We start from the raw sequence: 25,889 nt of genomic DNA on the forward strand, positions 1-25,889 counted from the left end.
CGGCTCCGCGAGGCAACTATCTGGACATACCCACGCGTTCGGGGAGATGTCCTCTACCACACCCCACTCTCCGCTAAGCGGGAGAGGTGTAAAATTCACAGCAGCAGCCCTTCTACTGTGGTCAATGCTGACAAAAAGTACCGTTTCCGGACCCAGAATGGACACTGGACAAAGAGGCCTCCGCGAGGCAACTATCTGGACATACCCACACGTTCGGGGAGATGTCCTCTACCACACCACACTCTCCGCTAAGCGGGAGAGGTGTAAAATTCACAGCAGCAGACCGTCTACTGTGGTCAATGCTGAAAAAAGTACCGTTTCCGGACCCAGAATGGACACTGGACAAAGAGGCCTCCGCGAGGCAACTATCTGGACATACCCACACGTTCGGGGAGATGTCCTCTACCACACCACACTCTCCGCTAAGCGGGAGAGGTGTAAAATTCACAGCAGCAGACCTTCTACTGTGGTCAATGCTGAAAAAAGTACCGTTTCCGGACCCAGAATGGACACTGGACAAAAGACGGCTCCGCGAGGCAACTATCTGGACATACCCACGCGTTCGGGGAGATGTCCTCTACCACACCCCACTCTCCGCTAAGCGGGAGAGGTGTAAAATTCACAGCAGCAGACCTTCTACTGTGGTCAATGCTGAAAAAAGTACCGTTTCCGGACCCAGAATGGACACTGGACAAAAGACGGCTCCGCGAGGCAACTATCTGGACATACCCACGCGTTCGGGGAGATGTCCTCTACCACACCACACTCTCCGCTAAGCGGGAGAGGTGTAAAATTCACAGCAGCAGCCCTTCTACTGTGGTCAAGGCTGACAAAAAGTACCGTTTCCGGACCCAGAATGGACACTGGACAAAGAGGCCTCCGCGAGGCAACTATCTGGACATACCCACACGTTCGGGGAGATGTCCTCTACCACACCACACTCTCCGCTAAGCGGGAGAGGTGTAAAATTCACAGCAGCAGACCGTCTACTGTGGTCAATGCTGAAAAAAGTACCGTTTCCGGACCCAGAATGGACACTGGACAAAGAGGCCTCCGCGAGGCAACTATCTGGACATACCCACACGTTCGGGGAGATGTCCTCTACCACACCACACTCTCCGCTAAGCGGGAGAGGTGTAAAATTCACAGCAGCAGACCTTTTACTGTGGTCAAGGCTGACAAAAAGTACCGTTTCCGGACCCAGAATGGACACTGGACAAAAGACGGCTCCGCGAGGCAACTATCTGGACATACCCGCACGTTCGGGGAGATGTCCTCTACCACACTCCACTCTCCGCTAAGCGGGAGAGGTGTAAAATTCACAGCAGCAGACCTTTTACTGTGGTCAAGGCTGACAAAAAGTACCGTTTCCGGACCCAGAATGGACACTGGACAAAAGACGGCTCCGCGAGGCAACTATCTGGACATACCCGCACGTTCGGGGAGATGTCCTCTACCACACCACACTCTCCGCTAAGCGGGAGAGGTGTAAAATTCACAGCAGCAGACCGTCTACTGTGGTCAATGCTGAAAAAAGTACCGTTTCCGGACCCAGAATGGACACTGGACAAAGAGGCCTCCGCGAGGCAACTATCTGGACATACCCACACGTTCGGGGAGATGTCCTCTACCACACCCCACTCTCCGCTAAGCGGGAGAGGTGTAAAATTCACAGCAGCAGCCCTTCTACTGTGGTCAAGGCTGACAAAAAGTACCGTTTCCGGACCCAGAATGGACACTGGACAAAGAGGCCTCCGCGAGGCAACTATCTGGACATACCCACACGTTCGGGGAGATGTCCTCTACCACACCCCACTCTCCGCTAATCAAAGCTCAGCAAGTGTGCCAGACAAAAGGGCATATATTTGTCCCAGCATTTTTGTAAGCCAACAGTTAATGAGTCTTTATTGTGGTGACATCAGCATACTACCAGATGTACCAAGAACATCACAGAATTGGTGGAGCTATGAGTTGGTAATATTGCCAGTCAACCTCCAAAAGACTCATTGGGGAGCAATTGTCGTAGATTTCTCTAAAAAGACAGTGGAGGGTGATAGCATAATCTTAGATGTTGTTCTAATGGATTCAGTCCATAGCTATGAACAAGACCTGGTTAATGTATTTGGTCCACTGCAAAAATACTTAGCCTTACAGTACTTTGCAATTCATGGTAGAGGTATGGCTATCACATTTAGATATGAGTGTTATGACAGTTGCCCTCATTTCATAACACAAACTGATACCAGTAGCTGTGGTCTCTACACTTGTTTGTTTTCCAAAGCTGTTCTGTTTGACGTGAGTCTCAACACTTACCAAACAGAGACTGAAAAGCGAGATTGTGTATTGTATGAGCTGACAGGAAAAAATGTATTGCTCTGAGTACATAGTTTAAGTACTGCACTGCACTAAAAGGCTCTGTTTTATCTGTCTTATATGTTGTAGGAGAACTTCGCCGCCAATGGAGGATGCGAGGGACGCCAAATGACACGTCCCCACGTGATTTAATCCAATAGTGCTTACTGTGATCATCTAAAAACAAACGTTTGAAATGTTTGGACTGAGCTGGTTTTGCTTTAAAAGTACATCTAACTTTTGATCAATTTATGTGTGTGTGTGTGTGTGTGTGTGTGTGTGTGTACAATGTTTGCACTTTATGTTTGCAGTGATGCTTTGCACTATAGGCTACCTTTTTATACATTTGAGTGATGTGTGCACTTAGGTACATTGCATGTTGTACCATATATACATTTGAGTGATGTTTGCATTGAGGTACATTGCATGTTGTACCTAAGCTTTTGAGTAACGTTTGCACTTAATTGGTACATTGCACGTCATAGCGGAGAGTGTGGTGTGGTAGAGGACATCTCCCCGAACGTGCGGGTATGTCCAGATAGTTGCCTCGCGGAGCCGTCTTTTGTCCAGTGTCCATTCTGGGTCCGGAAACGGTACTTTTTGTCAGCCTTGACCACAGTAGACGGTCTGCTGCTGTGAATTTTACACCTCTCCCGCTTAGCGGAGAGTGTGGTGTGGTAGAGGACATCTCCCCGAACGTGTGGGTATGTCCAGATAGTTGCCTCGCGGAGGCCTCTTTGTCCAGTGTCCATTCTGGGTCCGGAAACGGTACTTTTTGTCAGCCTTGACCACAGTAGAAGGGCTGCTGCTGTGAATTTTACACCTCTCCCGCTTAGCGGAGAGTGGGGTGTGGTAGAGGACATCTCCCCGAACGTGTGGGTATGTCCAGATAGTTGCCTCGCGGAGGCCTCTTTGTCCAGTGTCCATTCTGGGTCCGGAAACGGTACTTTTTGTCAGCCTTGACCACAGTAGAAGGGCTGCTGCTGTGAATTTTACACCTCTCCCGCTTAGCGGAGAGTGGGGTGTGGTAGAGGACATCTCCCCGAACGTGTGGGTATGTCCAGATAGTTGCCTCGCGGAGGCCTCTTTGTCCAGTGTCCATTCTGGGTCCGGAAACGGTACTTTTTGTCAGCCTTGACCACAGTAGAAGGGCTGCTGCTGTGAATTTTACACCTCTCCCGCTTAGCGGAGAGTGGGGTGTGGTAGAGGACATCTCCCCGAACGTGTGGGTATGTCCAGATAGTTGCCTCGCGGAGGCCTCTTTGTCCAGTGTCCATTCTGGGTCCGGAAACGGTACTTTTTGTCAGCCTTGACCACAGTAAAAGGTCTGCTGCTGTGAATTTTACACCTCTCCCGCTTAGCGGAGAGTGTGGTGTGGTAGAGGACATCTCCCCGAACGTGTGGGTATGTCCAGATAGTTGCCTCGCGGAGGCCTCTTTGTCCAGTGTCCATTCTGGGTCCGGAAACGGTACTTTTTTCAGCATTGACCACAGTAGACGGTCTGCTGCTGTGAATTTTACACCTCTCCCGCTTAGCGGAGAGTGTGGTGTGGTAGAGGACATCTCCCCGAACGTGTGGGTATGTCCAGATAGTTGCCTCGCGGAGGCCTCTTTGTCCAGTGTCCATTCTGGGTCCGGAAACGGTACTTTTTGTCAGCCTTGACCACAGTAAAAGGTCTGCTGCTGTGAATTTTACACCTCTCCCGCTTAGCGGAGAGTGGAGTGTGGTAGAGAACATCTCCCCGAACGTGCGGGTATGTCCAGATAGTTGCCTCGCGGAGGCCTCTTTGTCCAGTGTCCATTCTGGGTCCGGAAACGGTACTTTTTGTCAGCCTTGACCACAGTAAAAGGTCTGCTGCTGTGAATTTTACACCTCTCCCGCTTAGCGGAGAGTGTGGTGTGGTAGAGGACATCTCCCCGAACGTGTGGGTATGTCCAGATAGTTGCCTCGCGGAGGCCTCTTTGTCCAGTGTCCATTCTGGGTCCGGAAACGGTACTTTTTTCAGCATTGACCACAGTAGACGGTCTGCTGCTGTGAATTTTACACCTCTCCCGCTTAGCGGAGAGTGTGGTGTGGTAGAGGACATCTCCCCGAACGTGTGGGTATGTCCAGATAGTTGCCTCGCGGAGGCCTCTTTGTCCAGTGTCCATTCTGGGTCCGGAAACGGTACTTTTTGTCAGCCTTGACCACAGTAAAAGGTCTGCTGCTGTGAATTTTACACCTCTCCCGCTTAGCGGAGAGTGGAGTGTGGTAGAGAACATCTCCCCGAACGTGCGGGTATGTCCAGATAGTTGCCTCGCGGAGGCCTCTTTGTCCAGTGTCCATTCTGGGTCCGGAAACGGTACTTTTTGTCAGCCTTGACCACAGTAAAAGGTCTGCTGCTGTGAATTTTACACCTCTCCCGCTTAGCGGAGAGTGGAGTGTGGTAGAGGACATCTCCCCGAACGTGTGGGTATGTCCAGATAGTTGCCTCGCGGAGGCCTCTTTGTCCAGTGTCCATTCTGGGTCCGGAAACGGTACTTTTTTCAGCATTGACCACAGTAGACGGTCTGCTGCTGTGAATTTTACACCTCTCCCGCTTAGCGGAGAGTGGAGTGTGGTAGAGGACATCTCCCCGAACGTGTGGGTATGTCCAGATAGTTGCCTCGCGGAGGCCTCTTTTGTCCAGTGTCCACTTTATAAAGTCCATGCACTCCAGTGAATAGCATTTATCCATTTAGATAACTTTTATTATTATTTAATTACTTATTAGTAATTTAATTACTTATTTTTACACAGAAACATAATGTGTGTCTTTACAATAACTGTAATGTAATAATAATACTAATTGTTATAATAGGTGTATTATTTCTTGATGAAATAGGAACCTTTATTGTTTGGATAGGAACCTTGCTTATACAAGTGCGTGACGCACGGTTCCGCACGGTGCCTGTTGTTGGTTGCACCTCTCGCACGGTACCTGTTGTTGGTTGCACTAGACTGAGCTGACAGGTTGTTTATTACTACTCTTAGCACGGGACTTTATAATAAACTATTGCCCGGCTGGGCTAAACTACAATCCTTGTTGGGTGATTCTTAACGAAAAGAACACACTTTTACACTAATAATGTAACGTAATAGTTATTTAATTAACGAATTAAAATATTATTTTATTCTGAAGGCAACCGGATGTCTTAAATCTGCTAGCTCTCAGAGCGGAAGTCTTAAATTTGCTCATTAGACGGAGCCAGGCGCGTACGATTCTCTGACAACGTCCGGTGTAGGAAACGGCAGGGATTGGTGGGGAACAGTAGGGTAGGCTCGTTTTTCTCCATCGTGCCCCAGGTTGTTTTCAACACAGAGAGAGACCCCAGAGATCACTACTACATTTCATTAAATAAACCATGATGATTTATGATAAATGTTGTGTAAACATAACCCAAGAACTGTAAGTGTCTGATTCAGAGTATATTTTACTTTACCACCCCGACTCGAGCACTCCGTCTCCCTGTCCAGAGCACAGAACTGTGTTTGTGTTCTCAGTTGAGTATACTGCCTCTGGCGGTTCACACAGGACGGCACTCTACCATTCAATTTAAGACCAGAAAATGTTACCTGTGAGATCTAAGAAGTCAAAAATGGAATGAACTTTTATTCTGCTTCTGTCATACATAGGCTGTTTCTTAAACTCTCTGCAGAATGCCCTGATTTGTTTTCTGTGTCGGATGACTGTAGGCTACAAAGTACAAAGTGTTTCACTTATAGGCGTATCTCAATGTCATATTGCGTAATGTTCAAACTCACAGCACACACCGAAGTTGCAGATCTGCCATTTTTGCCATCCAAATGCGCATTATATGGTTAAATGGGCCCTAAGAGATGCAGAAATTAACTAGAAAAAGTGCCCTTCTGGGCACAGGTCTCCACCAGGAGGATATGAGACACACTCGAGTGTGTGATGTTTGGCAAAATGTTTAGGAGTAATTTATTATGTTTGTTTGGGTTTGTGTGTGTGTGTGGTGTGTGTGTGAGACGCAACTTGGCCTGTTGTAGCGCCACCATGAGGCTGATTTGAAAACTGTCGTACGCGCCTCTACGCGGCCCCTCCTACGTCTCACCAGGTCCACTCCTGCTCTCACCATTATTATTATTATTATTAGTAGTAGTAGTATTATAGCCTACTGGTGTGTGGTCCAGTGGTCCTCCATTTAAACATTAATGATTTTAAAAAGACTACCGCGCGCACACATCCGCTCTCTCTCTGCATTAATAGTAATACAAGTTTATAATACAGTACATTACAATAGAATATTCAGTAAATACTAGCATAAATCTTGAGATGATTTCTGTTTCAAAGTGTATAAAGGGGAATGTGTTAAGACAAGGTGTTGTGGAATGTACTAGAATGTATGAGATCACTACACTGAAATCATGCCATATGAAGAGCCTATCTGAAGCTCTCTCTCACACACACACACACACACACACACACACACACACACACACACACACACACACACACACACACACACACACACACACAAACACAGTTCTGGAAGAATTCTCATTTTTAATTACACTAGTGTGGTGGTCCATCATCATATTTAAATATAACATAAAACCCACAATCAAGCATAGACATCACTCTGGAATATAAAGTGTCATTCTCATAACATAATAAGAAACAGAAAAAACTGATCAGATATCAAACATGGCAAAATGTGTCAAATATATACGATATATACATGATATATAGTTCATAACAGTGGGACGAGGTAGTAAAACAACAGTAGTAATAGAGCGATAACATATGACATGTGCATAAGGTGTCTGACAGGGGGACAAATCTACCCAAACCATGGCAGGAAAATAGCCCCAGAGGCCAGAGCATAACAGAGCTGCCAGATCCCCTCATCAAAGGGAGAACATTCGATTTGACCAAATCCCTTCTTTCCACATCTCCCTATAACAGTGCCTTCTTAACTTAGCGCACCACTGAACTCTTAAATGTGCAATTCTCTTTATGAGGGTTTTACTGCAACGTGTAACTCTAGACAGACTGTACTTGCTGATAGATAGTATGATCATGTCCTGCAACTGACCCCATTTACTGAAATTGACAGATACATACTGTAACTAGTAATACATGATTATATGCCTCCACCAACCAGTTTTTGCCATTTACATCCGCCTGTCCAGACTCAGTGAATTTAATCAATGTGTTTTGTAAAGTCACAGTGACCTTGACCGCCTACTTTTAATCAGCTCATCCTCAGTCAAGTGTCATGACAGGGAAATGTTTTACCTCGGGCTACAGCATTCGCCGGTGGAGGCATGTCACTTCAGTCACCGTTCCAATTGAAAGTCTGTGACTGAAACTCCTGCCTTCCATGCCACAGTAACTAAGATTCCAAGGAGCATGATCAGATTTGAATTGCTTAATTGTATCATGCAGTGCATATGTATGGAAGCATCTATACTTGTTGCTTCTCCACTCATTATTCAGGGCTTACTTTTAATTTGTCAACTGTCTGTATCCACTAAATAAAACCGTTTATAAGATACTGAAGGAAATTAGGGAAATTATGCTTTAAAAATCTAAAACAAAATTATAATTGACATTTATTCAAAATGCTTCATAAATATATGAGACACACTCGAGTGTGTGATGTTTGGCAAAATGTTTATGAGTAATTTATTATGTTTGTTTGGGTTTGTGTGTGTGTGTGTGTGTCAGTGTGTGGTGTGTGTGAGATGCAACTTGGCCTGTTGTAGCGCCACCATGAGGCTGATTTGAAAACTGTCGTACGCGCCTCTACGCGGCCCCTCCTACGTCTCACCAATTATAATTGACATTTATTCAAAATACAAGTTTGGAACAGAGATGGGAACAATTGTGCTAGCAAAAGGTAAAATCTTTATATTTACAACGTATCATGTCATAAAAAGTATGGGTTCATGAGCAATTATTGCTCTAATACGTATAAGACTTAACAGTAGAGCAAAGTATTGTATGTATCGGTAGGCTATATGATTTACTCCATTTACAGTCAAAGTATTGTATCGGAATATGATTTACTGCATTTACAGTAATATGCAAAACAAAATAGAATATTTGAAATCCTTCATAAATGAGTTAAGTCTGTCAGTTGTCAATGTTTGTCTTTTTTCCATAGTCATATGGATCATTATCAAATGTATACATTCATACCCTGGATGAGTTTGCAAAATCATGATTTAATGTTTGTAAAAAATAAAATAAAAATCAGACCCGTCTGACGTGAGTGGTGCTGTATTATACTTGTACTGTACATACTGTATTGTACTGCACAAGCCCTCCTCCCTGGCCTGTGTGTGTCTGTGTGTTAGGCTGTGCAACAGGTGGTGAACAAACGCTATTTTCGTGTTCGGACACAGGGACACAGCCACACATATAGCTGTCTAGGACAAAATAATAATAAATAAATAAAAAAGAAAAGAAAAAATTAATGTGGCAAAGTAACAATAGAAACTTCAGATGTGCTTCTCTGACCCCATTTATACCTGGATAACAAAAAGCATCATTTCTCCGTGTCTTGCAGAAACTTGTCCAGCAATCCATCAATGACATCAGTCTCATAATCAATCTGGCTAAAATCAGTATGTGGATGGAAAGGCACCAGAATGCGTCCAATATTGTGACGTAGCTTGACCAACCTGAAGAACGAGAGAGAAAGGAGGGAGGGAGAGAGAGAGATGAGCGATTGGAGAACATCTAATCATCAGAAGTGGACAATAACTGAATACTCCGACCCACCTCCTGATCTGATCTGAACCCGAGGCTGTGCTAGAGTGTTCTGCACCTCCAGAACGCTCTGCCTCTCTTGATGTTCCCGGGACACAGGCTGTGCTCTGCTCAGTGGAGGGTCCCTCTTCTGGGTTTGCCTCCTTCTGCTCAACCTTCAACTCCAGCAGTTGAGATTGGACCACCAGGTTCACACACTGCTCCTCCACAACCACCAACTTTAGTCGACCACATATATCAAAAGAGGAAAAGGGAGCATAGTAGCATGAGGAGATAATATTCTCATATTTGCCTTCGTCTAACATTTTCATGCCTGCGAGGCTGCGACTCTACATAACTGACAATGTTGAAACAATCCATATTTGGTGTGATATGAAATAACAATTCAACGCCTATGTTTTTCTTCAAAGTCAGCTTATTCTGTGCATTGCAAAAACTTAAAAAATACAAAAACAAATCTAATATTTTAATCATCTGGCTTGATTCTGTGGCTAGGTCACAGCTCAAACCAATTTCAACTAATGGAACTGGGAAAGCCTGATGGTTGCCATCGGCCATATACCAAGGAAGATCACATTAGGAAGAGACGCCGCTGAGGTCATGGTACATGCCATGACACTTTCATGGGAGACAAACTTCGCAACGGAAGTTACATGAATACATGGCAGTGAATGGAGCCGGCTGGACCAGCTTATAACAAACATTATTTCTGAACAGTTGTGACCTTTGTCATATAATGCACAGTACATCATTTTATTTGAGGATCTAAACAGCAGCAGGTATCGTTTGTCTCAGAGGTATCACGAGATTTGGCTGCCAGACAGTAAACGGTGGACAGTCTCGCGATACTTGGCACATTCAGAAAGGTACCATGTGCTCTTTAGATACCTCTATAAAATTACACAGTGTACACATGGAAAAGCAACACAGCAGACAATAATGTTTTATGTCTTCCGTTATTTTCCAGAAACGATTGCTTTACAAAGGTTGCAGTTATTCAGAAATAGTTTGTTCATGAGCTCTCGCTGACTCCAGTGCATTCCACCGAACTACCGGGTGTAATTTGGCTCCCATGATGCGACGAATCTGCCGTCTGGAATTGCATGATAGCGAAAATGAAACGTGCAATAAACGTGACCCACACACCTTTGAGTTCAAATCGTCCCTTTCCCTCGTCCTTTCCTCTACTTCCTGCATGAGAGCTTTAATCTGTGCCAGGGTCTCCTCACTGGGCTTACGCTCAGCTTGTTGGTCGGCACTGGAGTTGGCCAGACTAGCAGCCAATAAAGTCTCGTTCTCCATTCTTAATTCAGCCACTTCCCGTTTGACCTGCTCATGCTGACTTCTGTAGTCCTCTGTTGGCTCTGACTGGCTGGCCTGATCCTTGCACTCTTTGTTCACAGTGGTCTTAGAAAGCTGCAGTCTTTGCTCCATGTCACTGAGCTGTTGCGTGAGCTGTTGGACCTGATCTCTTAAGGAGTCTCTCTCCTGGGCCGTGGCCTGCATGAGCTCCATGAGCTCATCTTGCTGTCTTTGCGCATCGCTTATGTTGTGGATGTCAAACGCTGGAGATTCAACAGCTGGGAGATCTGGGCGAGAACAACTGGCTGCTTCCTCTGTGTCCTGCTGATTTGCTGGAAGTGGTCTCTGCTCAGATCCCTCTATATCACCTTTTTTCACATCTTCCTCTGGCTTTGTTTCCTCCTCTTCTTCGACCTTTACTCCGGGTGGTTGGGTCTGAGTGGTGGTGCTCGCATGACCTGGAAGGGGCGGCGAAGAGGGCCCGGCCCCCACTGCTGCAGTCTCTGTGGAGATCATCCCTGTATCGCTGCATTGCTCCGTCTTCACTTTAGACACGTCAAAGCCGGACTTTCCCGGTACAGAGGTACGGGCAATGGCATCATCATAGACGATGATGACATCATCGTCATCTGAGATATCAACACAATCCTCATCCTTAACTGTCGTTGATGCGGAGGCCGGTGAACTCTCCTCTGCTGATGAAGTCTGAGAGATGCTTCTATTGAACCTGGGTCTTTTGGATTCATGTGTTGGAGTGAGATGTTGTGTTCTCTTCGCCCTGCTGTGCACAAAGGGTCTATTGGTTATCTGATCCCTCATGTACAATCCCCCCGCCCCCCTCCCATTAAAACACAAGTATTCAGAGAGAGAGAGAAAGAGAGGGAGAGAGGGAAAGCAAGATTTCTACCTTGACCTTGATGGATGGATTGTTTCAAATGTTGCCAGAGAGCGTACACCAGAAATCACAGGAAGACTGCCGCTAGTGGAAGGACTGCAGGCTAGAGAAACAAGTGAACATACAGTTTTTATTCCCGGCCTAAGCCATCAAAAACACAAATAAAGCAAGCTACAACTATCAAATATTACTTTAACCTGGATGATAACAAATCAACAATTACAATATTTGACCAATTTCTTTCATGATTCTTGCAAAATCTTGCCGTGATACATGGTGGCAGTTAATCCGTCTTCAAAATGGTTGAAGGAGATGGCATTTTAAATATACCAATAGTTGTATTAGCAGACAAGTACAACAAAACAGTTGTACTTCTATGTTAGCTGTGAAATGTTCAAGTTCATGATGAACTTCCTAACCTGACTCCACCAGATGTGGGCAGGATTGATTCACTAGTTCACAATTCAGCATCTATCTGGGCTAGCTCAGGGATTGGCGTTGAACCGGGTGTGACGACATTGAGAAGCGCCTGTTGCAATTGTATTTCCTAGCATCTTAAAATTGGAAAATCGTCTATTCTAGAAAGCAAGCAAACACTTTTATATATTAAAAAGGGACGGCTTTCTTCCGCGATTGGGCTACAGCGATCCCAGATAGAAGTATGCTGTGAAACAAATGTGACTCCATCTGGCGGAGTCAGGTTATGAACCTCCTGCCTTAAAATCTATTTCCAGGTACCTCCAGTGATAACCACTGCCTTTGAAGGACTGTGGCTAGTCAGGCAGCATCTGTTTAAGACAACCACTGAGTTAAAACAACGATCTTACCAGCTTGAGACAGTTTAGATGAGCAGCGCGGAGAGGATGCAGCCCCCCCGTAGCGTGTCGCAGGAGTAGAGGGAGTATGGACAAGAACTGAAGAATCAGACTGTGTCAAAATAGCAAAAATAAAAAACATATTTTATATGTAATTATACTCTTAAATACACTAGCTAATTGAATATCATGTAGTAGCAATCTAGTTTGTAATTAGCAACACCTGGGTGACAGAAGCACAAGACGTTTCAAATTTAACCAGTTACAGTGGAAATTATACAGACTTCACAATTTTGCCATGGTACAAGCAGGAGAATGCACATGAGGAAGTCAGTTAACAAAAACATTACATACGAACATTATATTCGTGTGACCGTCTTGCTTAGAGTGGATAATCCCTTACATATACTCACTCACCTGTTCTTTCAACAGCTTTCTTCTCAGCTGCTCGTCTTTCTTTTCTTTCTGTTTCTTTTTGTCCTCCCTCTCCCTGTAGCAAATACATCGCAGGAATAATGACCACCATGACAATAACAATGTGTCACAGTGGATTGTTACATGTATAACTTTATGTAATGCTACAGCTATAAAGTTACCTGGCTTATCTTGCATGCTGTCTAATGTGTGCACGACTTAGGGCTAATATCAGGGCCAACATGGCAATGTTGACTTACTGTTTTCTGAAGGTCTTTTGATATGGCTGTTCATCGTCCGAGTCCTCTGGCTCCTCCTGCGCCTCGCAGGTCCTGGAAGGACACATTACAACATACATCAACGTGATTGTAGATTAATTAGCACAAATAAGGCTTGGGTTGTTAGTATATTCTCCACCATGACATATCTTAATGCTAACATGTGTACGTGTATGTTTTTGCATTGCAAATATTTTGTCAAAACGCCACCTAAATATATGTTTATGAATTGAATACATAGGACCGGAATAGAAACATTCCATTCCAACCTTTTGGTGGTATCATTTTAGACCAAGTCTTTGACCATATATTGCTGTTTAGCATTTCTGTCTAATAAAGTATAAAGTATTCAATCAATCAACCAATAAATAGCTGCTATTATAGCAATGCAAGCTCTCAACAGTAATCTCTACTAGAATTCACATAACTCTTTTTTACAGTTCTTAAATTACATGATTTTAAAATCTCTCTGGTTCAATCTGGTGATTTCTCTCGGTCTGTTGTTGACAACTTTTAGCGGGGGTGACCTTGCGTCACTCCACCTTTTAGCCAGCCAATCTGCAAATTACGATGAGTTGTAAACAATCATGGTTTGTAGATCAGTAGACTAGCTAGCCTGTAGGCTGAGTTTTGACGACCAAGTTCAACTGTAGTAGGTCACTCCTCCACACTGCAACAATCACTGAACTTTAATCCATTTGTATATAGAGAATATACAGAACACATACATTTAAGTATTATATAAATTTCACATATCCAAATGGTAATACTAATACAAATATATATGGGGAGGCATCATTGGCAACAGATTTGTTTCAAATTACCTGAATTGAGGGTCAGGGTTCTTATTGCAGAACCATTTCTCTGGGAGCTTGTTGTAGTCAATCCCATCTGGAAGTTTCCGCCAGCGCAGACAATCATCACACTGAACCCAGTTCTGATCTGGTCGTTTCCTATCAGACACAGAGGCAGACAAAAAGAAAATTAAGGACTAAAACACATTGGCCCTCTGCTTGTTTATCAATCGAATGTAGGAATCTGCTCAGATCTAGCCTCGGTACCAGGCTTTCATTTTTGTTGGTGCAAAAATTGAAAGCCTGGAGGAACGCATTGGCCGCTCTGGTCTAAAAGTGTGAGTCAACCCTTCCGGGTGGGCGTCGCTCCAAATGATGTGACGTAGCGCTGCACTAGGGGGGAGAGGAGGGGCCGGGGGTGACGGACAGATCGATGAGATCCAGGGCGTGCGCAAATCTGAGCCGCGACCCGTCCCTCTAGACCAGAAACCTAACACGTTAGCTCAGGCTAGCTCAGATCTGACCGCAGGAATCTCCCGCCAGGGTGATTTAGGAAATGACCGTATCCCATCAAAATCACAGCTATTGGTTGTGTGTTGATAAAGGTAGTGGCTGCAAAGGATCATCTAAAAATATCATGCCTAAAATCCCTTGACTTTGCAACATGAAATAGAGGAATGCCAAATATAAATTTTAAAGCGAAGAATGAGGTCTATGTCTCCTCTATTAGGACTGTGCTCTTCACCTCTATGGCTGCAACTGAACATCTAATGGACCATTATAGCAATATTATGCAGAACGCCAAAGGTCAGAATGTCTAATTATTTTCCTGCCATGGTGTGTACTGTACAGTAGACACCACACTGGTGATCCATGCAGCCAAACCATGCGTGTCTTGGCACATTGTGGACCTGCACTGCTGCAGTGTTTGCCAGTGCGATTACAATGAAGTGGTGAGCGCATTAAAGTTAGAATAGATTAGATACTCTGTAACCGGAGCAAGAGAGAAGTTCGATACAACATGGGCTCCATTCATGAGATATGTAGAGAACCGAGCTGTCATATAATAACAACATAAACCAAGCTGCCATCATGCTGATTCTCTTCTCTCTCCTTCCCCCTTCCGATACACTGTGCAGACTCTACATCCCTGTCCATTCAGGGCGGCAGGCGGAACGGTGGAGAGGATGGGGGGAGGTAGAAAACAGAAGAAAAAATAAAGATATGGGGAGCTGGGGCTGGAGAGGGGGCTGGGGCTGGGGGGGTCTAACACTAGAACTACTATTCAATCGCGCAATTGTTTTTGTTCTAGATGATGTGACAGCAACACTCCATGCATTGTTGACACTGCACTCTTCCTGGTCTACGTGAGCTGATGTTAGACCCCCCCAGCCCCAGCCCCCTCTCCAGACCCAGACCCCATATATCTTTATTTATTTTTTTAATATAAAGTTTTGGTCAATATACATAATTATCAACTTACTTTTGTAAAAAAAAGTTTAGGGAGAAATTCCCCTTTAAGCCAATTCTAATGTAGAATGTGGGCCATTGAGTGAAAAAAAAAAAAGAAAATACTCAATACTCAAGTCAGACGAATGCATAATTCATTGTACGAGTGATGTTGTACTTACTTGGTATCCTCCACTGGTAGGCTGCCTGGGTGCTCTGTGCGTCTCTTATAGCTGATTTCCTTCCAGTACTCCTCCAGTTTTATCCCTAAATTGTTCATCGTTTTCCTGCAACAACAAGCATACCATCCTTCTAATTCTGCTTAAAGGGGAACTTCACTAATTTTGCACTTAAATGCATTTTAATGAATGTTGCATTTGTTTGACTGGAACTACAGGAAACATGGACTGTAGTCCAGGAGACTTAAGTATGTGTGCATGCTCTCTCTCGCTCTCTCTCACACACTCACACACACTTTAACAGTCCTGGGTACATTGAACGTACATTAAATCGATACAAACTAACTTGTCATGATATTTAACATGAAGCGAATACTATTCAGCCCGTAGCACTTGCCTTAGCCTCGACGACTAGGGATGTCCCGATCACGTTTTTTTGCTCCCGATCTGATTCCGATCATTTTATTTTGAGCATCTGCCAATACCGATTTTTCCCAATGCGATATTTATATTTGATAGAATACCACATTTATGCCACATCACAATAGTATATTATCCCAAATCACAGACAATATCCAGTCTAATATCATGATATGGATATAACATTGATACTAGGGATGTCCCGATCATGTGCTTTGGCTCCCGATCAGATTCCGATCATTTGAAAATGACGTGATAGGCCCCGATTTCCGATCACCCGATCTGATCGGAACAACCCTATCAACGACCTTGCATGTGTATGCAAATGCTCAACCAATGTAATTTAGATAGCATTTTAGGTAGACCTCTATAGACCCTACTACGCATCGCATAGTTTAATTATATAGATATTACACTGTTAGACGGATCATGTTAGGTTCTTACAGTAGCTTGCTTACGATTCTTGATGACTATTTCTGTGTATTTGATGTATTACCATGTGTTGTTCTTGCTTACTGTAAATTGCTCTGGATTAAGAGCGTCTGCCAAATGCCTAAATTGTATTTATTATTTAACGGTGCCCACAATGGGAACGGTGTGCTCAGAATTGAGCAAAAATATCTGCTAGTAGGCACAGCCAAATAATAACACCTACACATGACGCACATGAGACATGCATGCACATGCATAGTACACATCATGTGTGAATTGCAGTGTGGTGTTGGGTTATGGACGGTACGCACTAACACACACCGTTTATCCTCTCTCTTTCTCTATGAGCGTGCGTGAGTGTGAGAGCCGTATGGAAGAAACAGACCTGATGTAGCGACCTTTATAAACGTCAGTGAGATGAACACTACTTCACCACAATAATGTTAGTGTAACTAAAAGATTCACTTGAAAATATAAACTTTTAGACACACTACTGACTCCCACAGGTTGGTCAGGGTGCCTGTTGAGTGGGATGTGGAACTAGGAGGGAGTGTGTGTTCTTCCGAGTGCATTAAGTACTCAAGGTGAAACTCTTCACTGTCAGGTTAAAAGAAGTGGCCTTCCTAGGACCTGTTGTAGGAGTAAGCAGTGACAAAAGAGTAGAATACACAGGGATGTGGCATGAAGACTAATTTGGGAGAAAAAAGGGGGAAAATATTAATATAGCTGTGGGTTCATGGAAAATATTGAAAGACATTTTAGAGTAGACACTGATCATTGTAGTATTTTGGGAGATTAGCCGCGGACAGACACAGATGGGGTGAACACAAAACTCTCTGCCCTACCATTTCTGGCCTGGTGGAGCTAATTACCGTGACAGTAGTGCTCCTACCTGTAGTTATCAGTATTGAGAAAATCCTGCTTGTTGTGGGTAGGATCCAGAAAGTTGCATTCGACAACTCCAATGACTCCGACACCTCTGTTGTTGGCCTGTAGGAAACAAAGATGGATGAGACCTAGCCTAATTACTGTGGGAGAATGGAATGAAGAATACATGCGTGTTCATTCAAACACATGCTTTTACCACGTACTGACCTTGAGCTGGCATCCTACGCGTTCATAAGGTTTGATGAGGCGGTTTTTGTGATACATCATTATGCCGTATTGGTCTTTACTCTTGGTGTTGTACCCAAACGTGATAGGGACTATCACTGTATTGAGACCATTGTTCTGAACATTGACTTAAGGAAGATCAGAAAAAGTAAAAAGGAGATATACATATCCCAAATCAAGATGACAATGCTGCTACCACGCCCATAGAGGCTGTGAAAAGGATACTAGAAAGTTGGGCCTGTAGTGGTCCTTGGCAATAAAAGCCAGACTCTTAGAGATGAGCTGAGTCTTCACTTTCTGGCCACGAATGATGATCTGCATCCGAGGCTTCAGGTACAGAATGCTGCAGTAGGCCTAGACCCATTAACACAACTGTTATTACAAATTAAAAGCTTAACCACATACATGACAACCAGCTACACACGACGTACTTCACAAGTTCCAATTGAAATAAGTTATAAACTGAATAGCAAATATTGAATCAAGCAACTGTCTGGGGTGCACAAAATCCAAAGCAAACGTTAAAATGATCCCAGAAGTGTTTGAAAGTGAAATACCCCCTTCAGTTAAATATGTTTTGATGGACAAAAGAATACCAGTAAAGATTTGAAAGAGTATGTCACATAGGGTTTCCAGCAAACAAAAGAATAGCAGTAAAGATTTGATAAGCCCCAACTTGAAAGAGTATGTCACATAGGGTTTCCAAATCAGGAAATGAACAATACATTAATTCATGTATTATGTAACTTAATTCCTTACACGCAATGAAAATTCAGTTTCCGGGATGGATGAGGCGATGCTGTCTTGTTTCTCTTTCTCACTGAGGGTCTCATAGTACACGTCAGTTGGAATTCTGATATTGTACCGGTCTCTACCAAAATCAAACTCTGACTTTCCACTGGTTGTCCTGTAAAACATTAATTAACATAATAATGTTATTCTACTAGTCTAGTCTCTATGGCAAATCAAGTGTGTTTATGCTTATGGGTGTTTATTAGGGCTGTTGGAACAGTATCCGGAGAACTCGCCAGTTTATCAACTCGCCGCAGCGAAAATTCTTCATCAATGTCTTCATCGTTATGCTAACGTCAGTATAGTATGTCAAACCCACAGATGTTCCAAAAGTGATCAAATTATTTTGTGCAATTAAATGGTCAGCTAGATGATATGATACAAAGTCGAGTATGTGAATACCAATGATTGTAGGCCTACCAATTCAGGATATTGTTTACTAATGAATTACATTGTTTCGATACTTTGGTGTTTAGATTTAGCATTCCTACTTCATCTAGGGTAAACTCTAAACAACTATCCTCTCTCTCTCTCTCAATTCAATGCAATTTAAATGAAGGTGAAGTAAAACTAAAATTCACTAAACCGTGGCGAGTTGGTAAACTGGCGAGTTCTCCGGTATCAATTGGAACGAATTCCAGAAGTTGAATATAATTATAACGTGTTTAAAAAAAAGAAAACAATCTTCAAATGTTGAAATTGACATTCGAATGTAGTAGTTATTTTTGTTGTTTGGTTTAGTTTTTTCCTAAATGTATGTAATGTATGAGCACCGAAGTCTGACATCAATATCGGTAGAGGGTGCCAAGTCCACAGGTTCATGTACTTTTCTATTTGCATTGCAACGCCTCATATAAGAACTGCGTTTGAAACTGCTGCTGAATTAGTTACATTTTCGCTAGCGACAGACTGTATAAAATATAATTGACTGACTGTCGTAAAATGTTAAATAAAATCATTCAAATTCTAATGAGATTAAAGAGGAAGATTGACAGCCGTTTCTAAGTGTGTGAACTGAAAGGACATACTTGCGGAGGTTCCAGATGATGATCCGGGTCCCTGTGCTGCCCATGGGGGTGGAGGAGATGGCAAGGATTTCAGTGATCAGTTCAAGTTCTGTCTTGAATGGGGAGTAGCGCAAAATGTCCTGTAGACTGGCTTCATGTTCATCTTCTACACTGAGTTGGTCCGAGGTCAAGGACAAACCAACAGCAACATCAATGTTCCACAGCGCTACATTAATAAAGACAACCTAAAAAAAGACTGTGGCCTTTTTAAAGTCTTTAAAATTTGAGACAAATAATGGCAGTAATCTTCATTTTTAGGTGAAATATATGTGTATATATTTTAAGCATTGTATTACTATTAATCAGTCTTCTTGATTTTGCTATTATCGTCTAAAATCAGAACATTACAATAAAGGATACACATAATTTGGGCCGACCTTCTTAAAACTAACAATCGGTACAATGATCTGCTTAGCCTCAATCTCCGTCAGGTAGCTCTGGGAGAGCATCCCGACGCACAAGGCATCTCCTGACTTGGAGAAGACGATGGCATCACTCCCCAGGCGCATGGAGCCAGACTTGAAGCCATTACCATAGATACCAATAGGAAGTACACCGTTTACTGGCTGCTTGTCACTGTATCCAAAGCTTGAAGAAAAAAAAAAAGAAGAGACATTAGTAACGTAATATGTTTAAAACATAACAACTTTAACCCATTTAGGCCTGAGATCAGATTCTAAAAATGTCTTCTTCATCCTGAAAAAGCAATGTTTATATGTTGGTCGTTCTTCGATCTTTCCAAAATAGCAGACCTACAAGCTCGTAGCGTGCCACTCGGTGGTGCGCTATGAGCTTGTAGATCTGCTATTTTTCAATAGCTAAATTATAACATAATGATTAAAACACCAAAAGGTTTTTTCAACCAAGATTCATGTTTTAGGTTGTTATTAGAGAAAGTAAAAGGTGAGTGTTATTTGATTTTCATTTGCTGCTTTCGTTCGTTTCAGCGATTTTTAGCTATTTTTGACAGGGGGGCATTCGTTGAAAAAAACTAAAGTTGTCCTTTAAAAATCAGATAATATTAAGACAATATTTGTGATTAGGTAGTTTCTATAGAAGTGTCCATACCTGAGCATCTTATGCATCGATTCATAGTTCAGCCCTGTTCCATTGTCCATGAAGATGAGACAGTCTTCTCCTTTGATCCGGGTCTTATCAATCCAGAATTGTTTGGCATTGACATCAGGGTCATAGCCATTGTCTTGGGAAAAACAGGTTGATCAATTATTCAACTAATAATGAATCAGCATTCTTACTAATAAGAAAGAAGGCAAGCCAATCAATGATATTTGGCAAAAAGAGAGCGAGATCAGAATTAATCTGTCTGACAGACACACAGAGAGACAGATTAATTCTGATTCAAAACTTTTGGCAGCGTGCATCATTTCAGCAAATGACAGCAACAGGTGACCACTTCTTTAGCAGCTTTCATATAGTTATACTGCAACTAAATGTGTATATTTTACCATATTTTAAATTAAATCCTGTCCATTTTGGAGAAACTGTTCAAGCAATTGTCTAATGACTCACCTATGAGTTCAGCTATGGCACTGAAAGGCCAGGTGTGGCTGGTGGAGTTGGTATGAAGAAACTTGGGGCAAAGCTGCAAGAGGAAGAGCTGATTAAGTGCTGGTGAATTAAAAATGAAACATTAAAAATATCAATACAAGGCCCAGGCGGTGGCGTTACTGCATGTCATCCCCCCCCATCTCTCTCCCGTTTCCTGTCAGCCTACTGTCTGTCCCTTCAAAAAAAAAAAACAATAAAAGGCGTAAGCCGCAAAAAAATAATCTAAAAGAAATCTATATATATATATATCAATACAACGAGGAAGAAGAAGAATTCAACAAATTGTTTCAATTTCATTGTTTTCAATTTGTTCCTGATGTTTTTTTAAACTGGCAAATTACAATTCAATCAATATCATCACTGCCCTGGTCAAATTTCTATCTACTGCCTTGCTTTTAAAACATCTCGTAATATTGTCCCTGCTTTTTAATGCAGATCATTTGTAAACCACCTGGTCTACTAGTTGTAAACAATTTACCTATCTTTCATCTTCACCACTGTTTCATCATGTTGAGTATTTGTGACGGGTGCAGGGAGATTTGAGTAGTGTGGGAACTTAGGAAGCGACCTAACCTTGTATACGAGACTAGAGTTTATATACCGTATTCCATAATACCAGACCAGTCTCAGCCAAATCTACTTCTCTACACTAAATCACACCAGAGCAGTCATCAAAACAAGCAATGTCAGCAATTTGTCAACCAAATTGCTATTGATGAAAGATCAATAGCAAAATAAATAAATAAAATTATTAAAATAATACAGAAACATCACAAGCCCGGTTTGACAAACAACAATGGCTTTGTGGACAGTACTACTGCATGCTTAATTGTTACAAGTAGAAGTAATTTGGTTCACCCAGTCACCATATTGTGGTGGAGGGAGGCCTATGGAACTGCCACGCAGCTACCAAAAAGAATATGCCTGAATTCATTTCAGGCCACGCCTCCCTCAAGTCTCTGCATTTCCTTGCTCTGACTGAAACCTGGATCACCCCAGATAACACTGCAACTCCCGTCTGGTCTTCAACCAGCCAAAATTCTCACATGTCTCCCACCTGCTCCGCTCCCTCCACTGGCTCCCGGTCGCTGCCCGCACAGAATACAAAGCTCTGATGCTGGCATTCAAAGCAACCAAAGGTATGGCTCCCCCATATCTTACAAGTATGATTGAACCCTACAAACCCTCCCGTGCACTCAGATCAGCCAACGCAGGGAAACTGGAAGTACCCTCACTAAAAACGCCGGGACAACGCTCCACACATCCCAAACTCTTCTCCCTTCTGGCTCCAAAACTGTGGAATGCACTTCCCATTGCAGTCAGAACTGCAGCATCACTCCCAATCTTCCGCCGTAGCCTGAAAACCCACCTTTTCAGACTCCATCATGGCCCATAGCACTTACCCTAACCCCTTAGATAGCATTTCTGTTGGCTTAGATAGCATTTGACACAGACTTATAGCATGTTATGTAGACAGCACTATAATTGTATTGTATATAGTCATAGCACGCCATAGTACATATGTATAGCATAGTAGTGAATATGTATAGTTTATTATGTATAATGTATGTATAGTTTCATCATATAGATATTCCACTGTTACCTTCTTAGCTTACGCATGTTTCATGATAAATGCTTTTATGTGATGTATTCCCATGCTTTTGTTCTTGCTTAAATGTAAGTCGCTCTGGATTAAGAGCGTCTGCTAAATGCCTAAATTGTAAATTGTAAGGAGACATGCAGTGAATGTAGATAGGAACTAGAACTGCACTCTGTCGAGTGCATACTTGCTTGTTGCACACTAGTAGGCCATAAATGGCCATCTAGTGCGCAAGCAGAGCGCGCAAGTCCTTTCGACCGCTGTAAACTGTCAAATCTCAGTATCTCTGTGAAGGAACGTTTGAAATGTATAATTTTTAGATGTAACTATTTGCTACCTACCTACTTTATGCATATAAACACCTAGTATTATTAAGTATGATTCAAGTTTCTATCTATATAAGTTTGGGTGAAGAGCTAGTCATACATATACACACCACGTACTCTGGTCCCAGCAGATCAGGCACAACTTGCTATTTTATTTTTTACTGATTATGTATATAGTATACGTATGACTAGCTCTAAATGATGACGTAAGAGATATGGTCATTTGTGGTCGTTTGGTCCCAGCAAAGCAGGCATATACTATATAGGCATATACTATATATAGTATATAGGCATATACTATATACGTATACATATATACTATATAGAGTGTGTAGTTGTAAGTTGATTAGCGGTATACTGTGGTTACTTTGCGCCAAAAACCGTGACAGCTGTCCCGCCATTTGATGTTTATGCAAGAAAACAGCAAATCTGTGCCTGGTTTGCTGGGACCAAACGACCACAAATTATATACTCTATACTCTATACTGTATAAAGTGTGTAGTTGTAAGTTGATTAGCGGTATACTGTGGTTACTTTGCGCCAAAAACCGTGACAGCTGTCCCGCCATTTGATGTTTATGCAAGAAAACAGCAAATCTGTGCCTGGTTTGCTGGGACCAAACGACCACAAATTATATACTCTATACTCTATACTGTATAAAGTGTGTAGTTGTAAGTTGATTAGCGGTATACTGTGGTTACTTTGCGCCAAAAACCGTGACAGCTGTCCCGCCATTTGATGTTTATGCAAGAAAACAGCAAATCTGTGCCTGGTTTGCTGGGACCAAATGACCACAAATGACCATATTTCTTACATCATCATTAAGAGCTAGTCATACATATACACACCACGTACTCTGGTCCCAGCAGATCAGGCACAATTTGCTATTTTATTTTTACTGATTATGTATATAGTATACGTATGACTAGCTCTAAATGATGACGTAAGAAATATGGTCATTTGTGGTCATTTGAAGAGACCGGGCGAAAACATTACTTGCGCGCTCTGCTTGCGCAAGTAATAAACCAGTGACTCTCAACAAGGCTAGAAGTGACCAATGAAGCCCACCACCACAATGTAAGTAGTTTAGTTACTTGCTCAAGCAGAGCTCGCAAGTACTGTAATGGGCTGCGTATGTCGGTGTGTGTATGTCGGTGTTGTCCGTCAGGCAAATGGGGGACCGCCATTCTTGACGACGTAACTAAGGTACGTGGGTAAGAGTGGTGGTCCCTTATTGGCTATTGATGGTGACGTAACTAAGGCACGTTTCAGGGTTGGTATAGGGTCAACAACAGGTCTAAAGGATTTAGAACAGCAGTATAACAGACATAGTTAGTAGCAGTACTTGCGCACTCTGCTTGCGAGACAAGTAGGCCATGTATGGCCTACTTGTGTGCAAGGCGCAAGTTGGCACCTCGACAGAGTGCATTTATTTTATAAAATGTTTTGATACATACTTGAAATTGTTCCAGATAAAATGAAGATTTATTGATTGATTGCTGAATACTTTATTAACAGTTTGTAAGGACAGGCACAGGGATGTTAGTACAATACATGGTCTGCTAAAAAGATGAAACCAGAAAAGCCTTTCCGCTTGTTTCCTCCTCCTCCTCACAGACTACTTGTACATTCGAATGTAGTTCCAAAGCAGCACTATTTACAAATACTGCAACAGGAAATAAACTAGCTGCTACAATATTTACAAATACTGCAACAGGAAATAAACTAGGACCAAATTAGAATAGGATGCATAGGATAGTATGATGATGATAATCAAAGAGATGAAAGTTGCATGCTTTGGCTGAGTGTAAATAAAATACGTGATGATCTAAATGTTTTAGCCCTTTTTCAGTTTAAGGAAAGTCGTTTACAACTCGTCTCTTGGAGGAGCTTAGAGCAATTTGTCTCACAGATTGTATCAACAATGACGTTTATAAGGGGGGGGAAGTGTCTCGCGTCGTTGACTCGCTGCAATAATTTTAGAGAACTCGAGAAACATACACTTCTCTATTTCTATAGTCGTGCACGTTCGTTCCACAATAGCATGTTATTTTGGTTGGTTAGCCTAGCCCAGAGCCATAGAGTAAGACAGAGTTACGACATTGAGGGGGCAGAAAACTGAGCGCTCGAGCGCTGTTCATGCAGCCTGGAGTGACATCATGCAGCCCGGATTGACATCATGCAGCCTGGAGTGACAAGCTGGAGTTTTAAATATTGTTTTCAACGATGGCGGCACAAATATCAGCAATTTTAGGCATGTGTGAAACATAACAACTGTTTTAAAGTATTGTACAGTGACAACTAAATCTTCTGTCATATTTATGTTGTATTATAACACTCAAATAAAGGGATTTAAGTCAAGATCTTTAAAGCTGGGCTGTTGCCTGGTTCCAGGGCTTCGGCCAACTTCCGGTTCAGGACTTTGGACTTGCCCCATTAAGTGAACGGAGATGTCGTAACTCTGTCTTACTCTATGGCTCTGGCCTAGGCTAGCAAACAAGCTAGCTGCTGCCCCTGTATGCAAAAATACAAAAATACTGTACCCCCTTCCAACTGTATATACTCCCCATTTTCAACTCTTTTTATTGTATTTTGACACTTGCTTTGGCAATGTTAACGTATGTTTTCTCATGCCAATAAAGCTCATTTGAAATGGAATTGTATGCTATTTGCTAAGCTAGGCTAGCTGCCATTTACTTATGACGATACGATACGGTCGGACGACGAAGAGGTGTATGCAGGCAGCTGCACATGCACAGACCATGTTTATTGACAGTTGTTTTGTTTACAACTCAAGAGAATAATGCCATGAACATGCTAGAACACAGTATGCCAGATTGTACTCACAGCGCTTAGAGGAACTCCCCTATCTGAAGACATCTTTGAAGGTGAAAAAAAGACAAACGAAACTTAAGGAAATCCATGCAGTCAGTGGAGATAGAAAAACGCGATTCTGGCAGCCCGCGCTACAGCCTGTGGGCGTGGCCACGATAGATACCAGCCCGGGGAGGGGAGGGAGCCCCCGGGACACGCTCCGCCCCCGGGAGGACGTCTGGATCTCTTTAGGTCTACAGGGTGACAGGACTAGGCCAGACCAGATCACAGCCCATATGAGAAGTCGTTACTACTTGGCCCATATGGGGATGATCTTTACATAATTTCAGGACTACTTCACCAGTTGAAATAATTAATCTTATTCTGGGCCAGAAGATCTGACTAGTTATGATATGACAAGAAGATTTGGCCTCGATCAGATTCTCTCTGATCCATCCAGGGTCGTCCGTCTTAGTGGGCAGAATTTATGTTCTGCCCCAATCGAGACGCCACCA

General features: G+C 42.8%; 1 protein-coding gene across 2 annotated transcripts; it reads right to left on the reverse strand.

Annotated features, from left to right (window-relative positions):
* Window positions 1–6,893: 6,893 nt before the first annotated feature.
* Window positions 6,894–25,516, reverse strand: morc3a (MORC family CW-type zinc finger 3a). Of its 2 annotated transcripts, none has more exons than XM_083776530.1 (18): window positions 25,408–25,516; window positions 20,596–20,668; window positions 20,134–20,266; window positions 19,426–19,653; window positions 19,027–19,176; window positions 17,966–18,113; window positions 17,432–17,560; window positions 17,189–17,323; window positions 16,986–17,083; window positions 15,245–15,349; window positions 13,644–13,772; window positions 12,802–12,873; window positions 12,545–12,617; window positions 12,140–12,239; window positions 11,325–11,415; window positions 10,262–11,195; window positions 9,128–9,333; window positions 6,894–9,027 (listed from the first exon to the last, which is right to left on the reverse strand). In XM_083776530.1, the coding sequence occupies exons 1-18, from the start codon at window positions 25,438–25,440 to the stop codon at window positions 8,892–8,894; spliced, it is 2,973 nt and encodes a 990-aa protein (XP_083632656.1). In that variant the 5' UTR covers window positions 25,441–25,516; the 3' UTR covers window positions 6,894–8,891. The 2 variants fall into 2 exon arrangements, with proteins under 2 accessions (XP_083632656.1, XP_083632655.1); XM_083776529.1 differs by having other exon boundaries at window positions 10,262–11,198.
* Window positions 25,517–25,889: the final 373 nt, after the last annotated feature.

This window comes from Protomyctophum parallelum (genome assembly GCF_964188405.1).
Source record: "Protomyctophum parallelum genome assembly, chromosome: 11".
NCBI classification, from domain to species: Eukaryota; Metazoa; Chordata; class Actinopteri; order Myctophiformes; family Myctophidae; genus Protomyctophum; species Protomyctophum parallelum.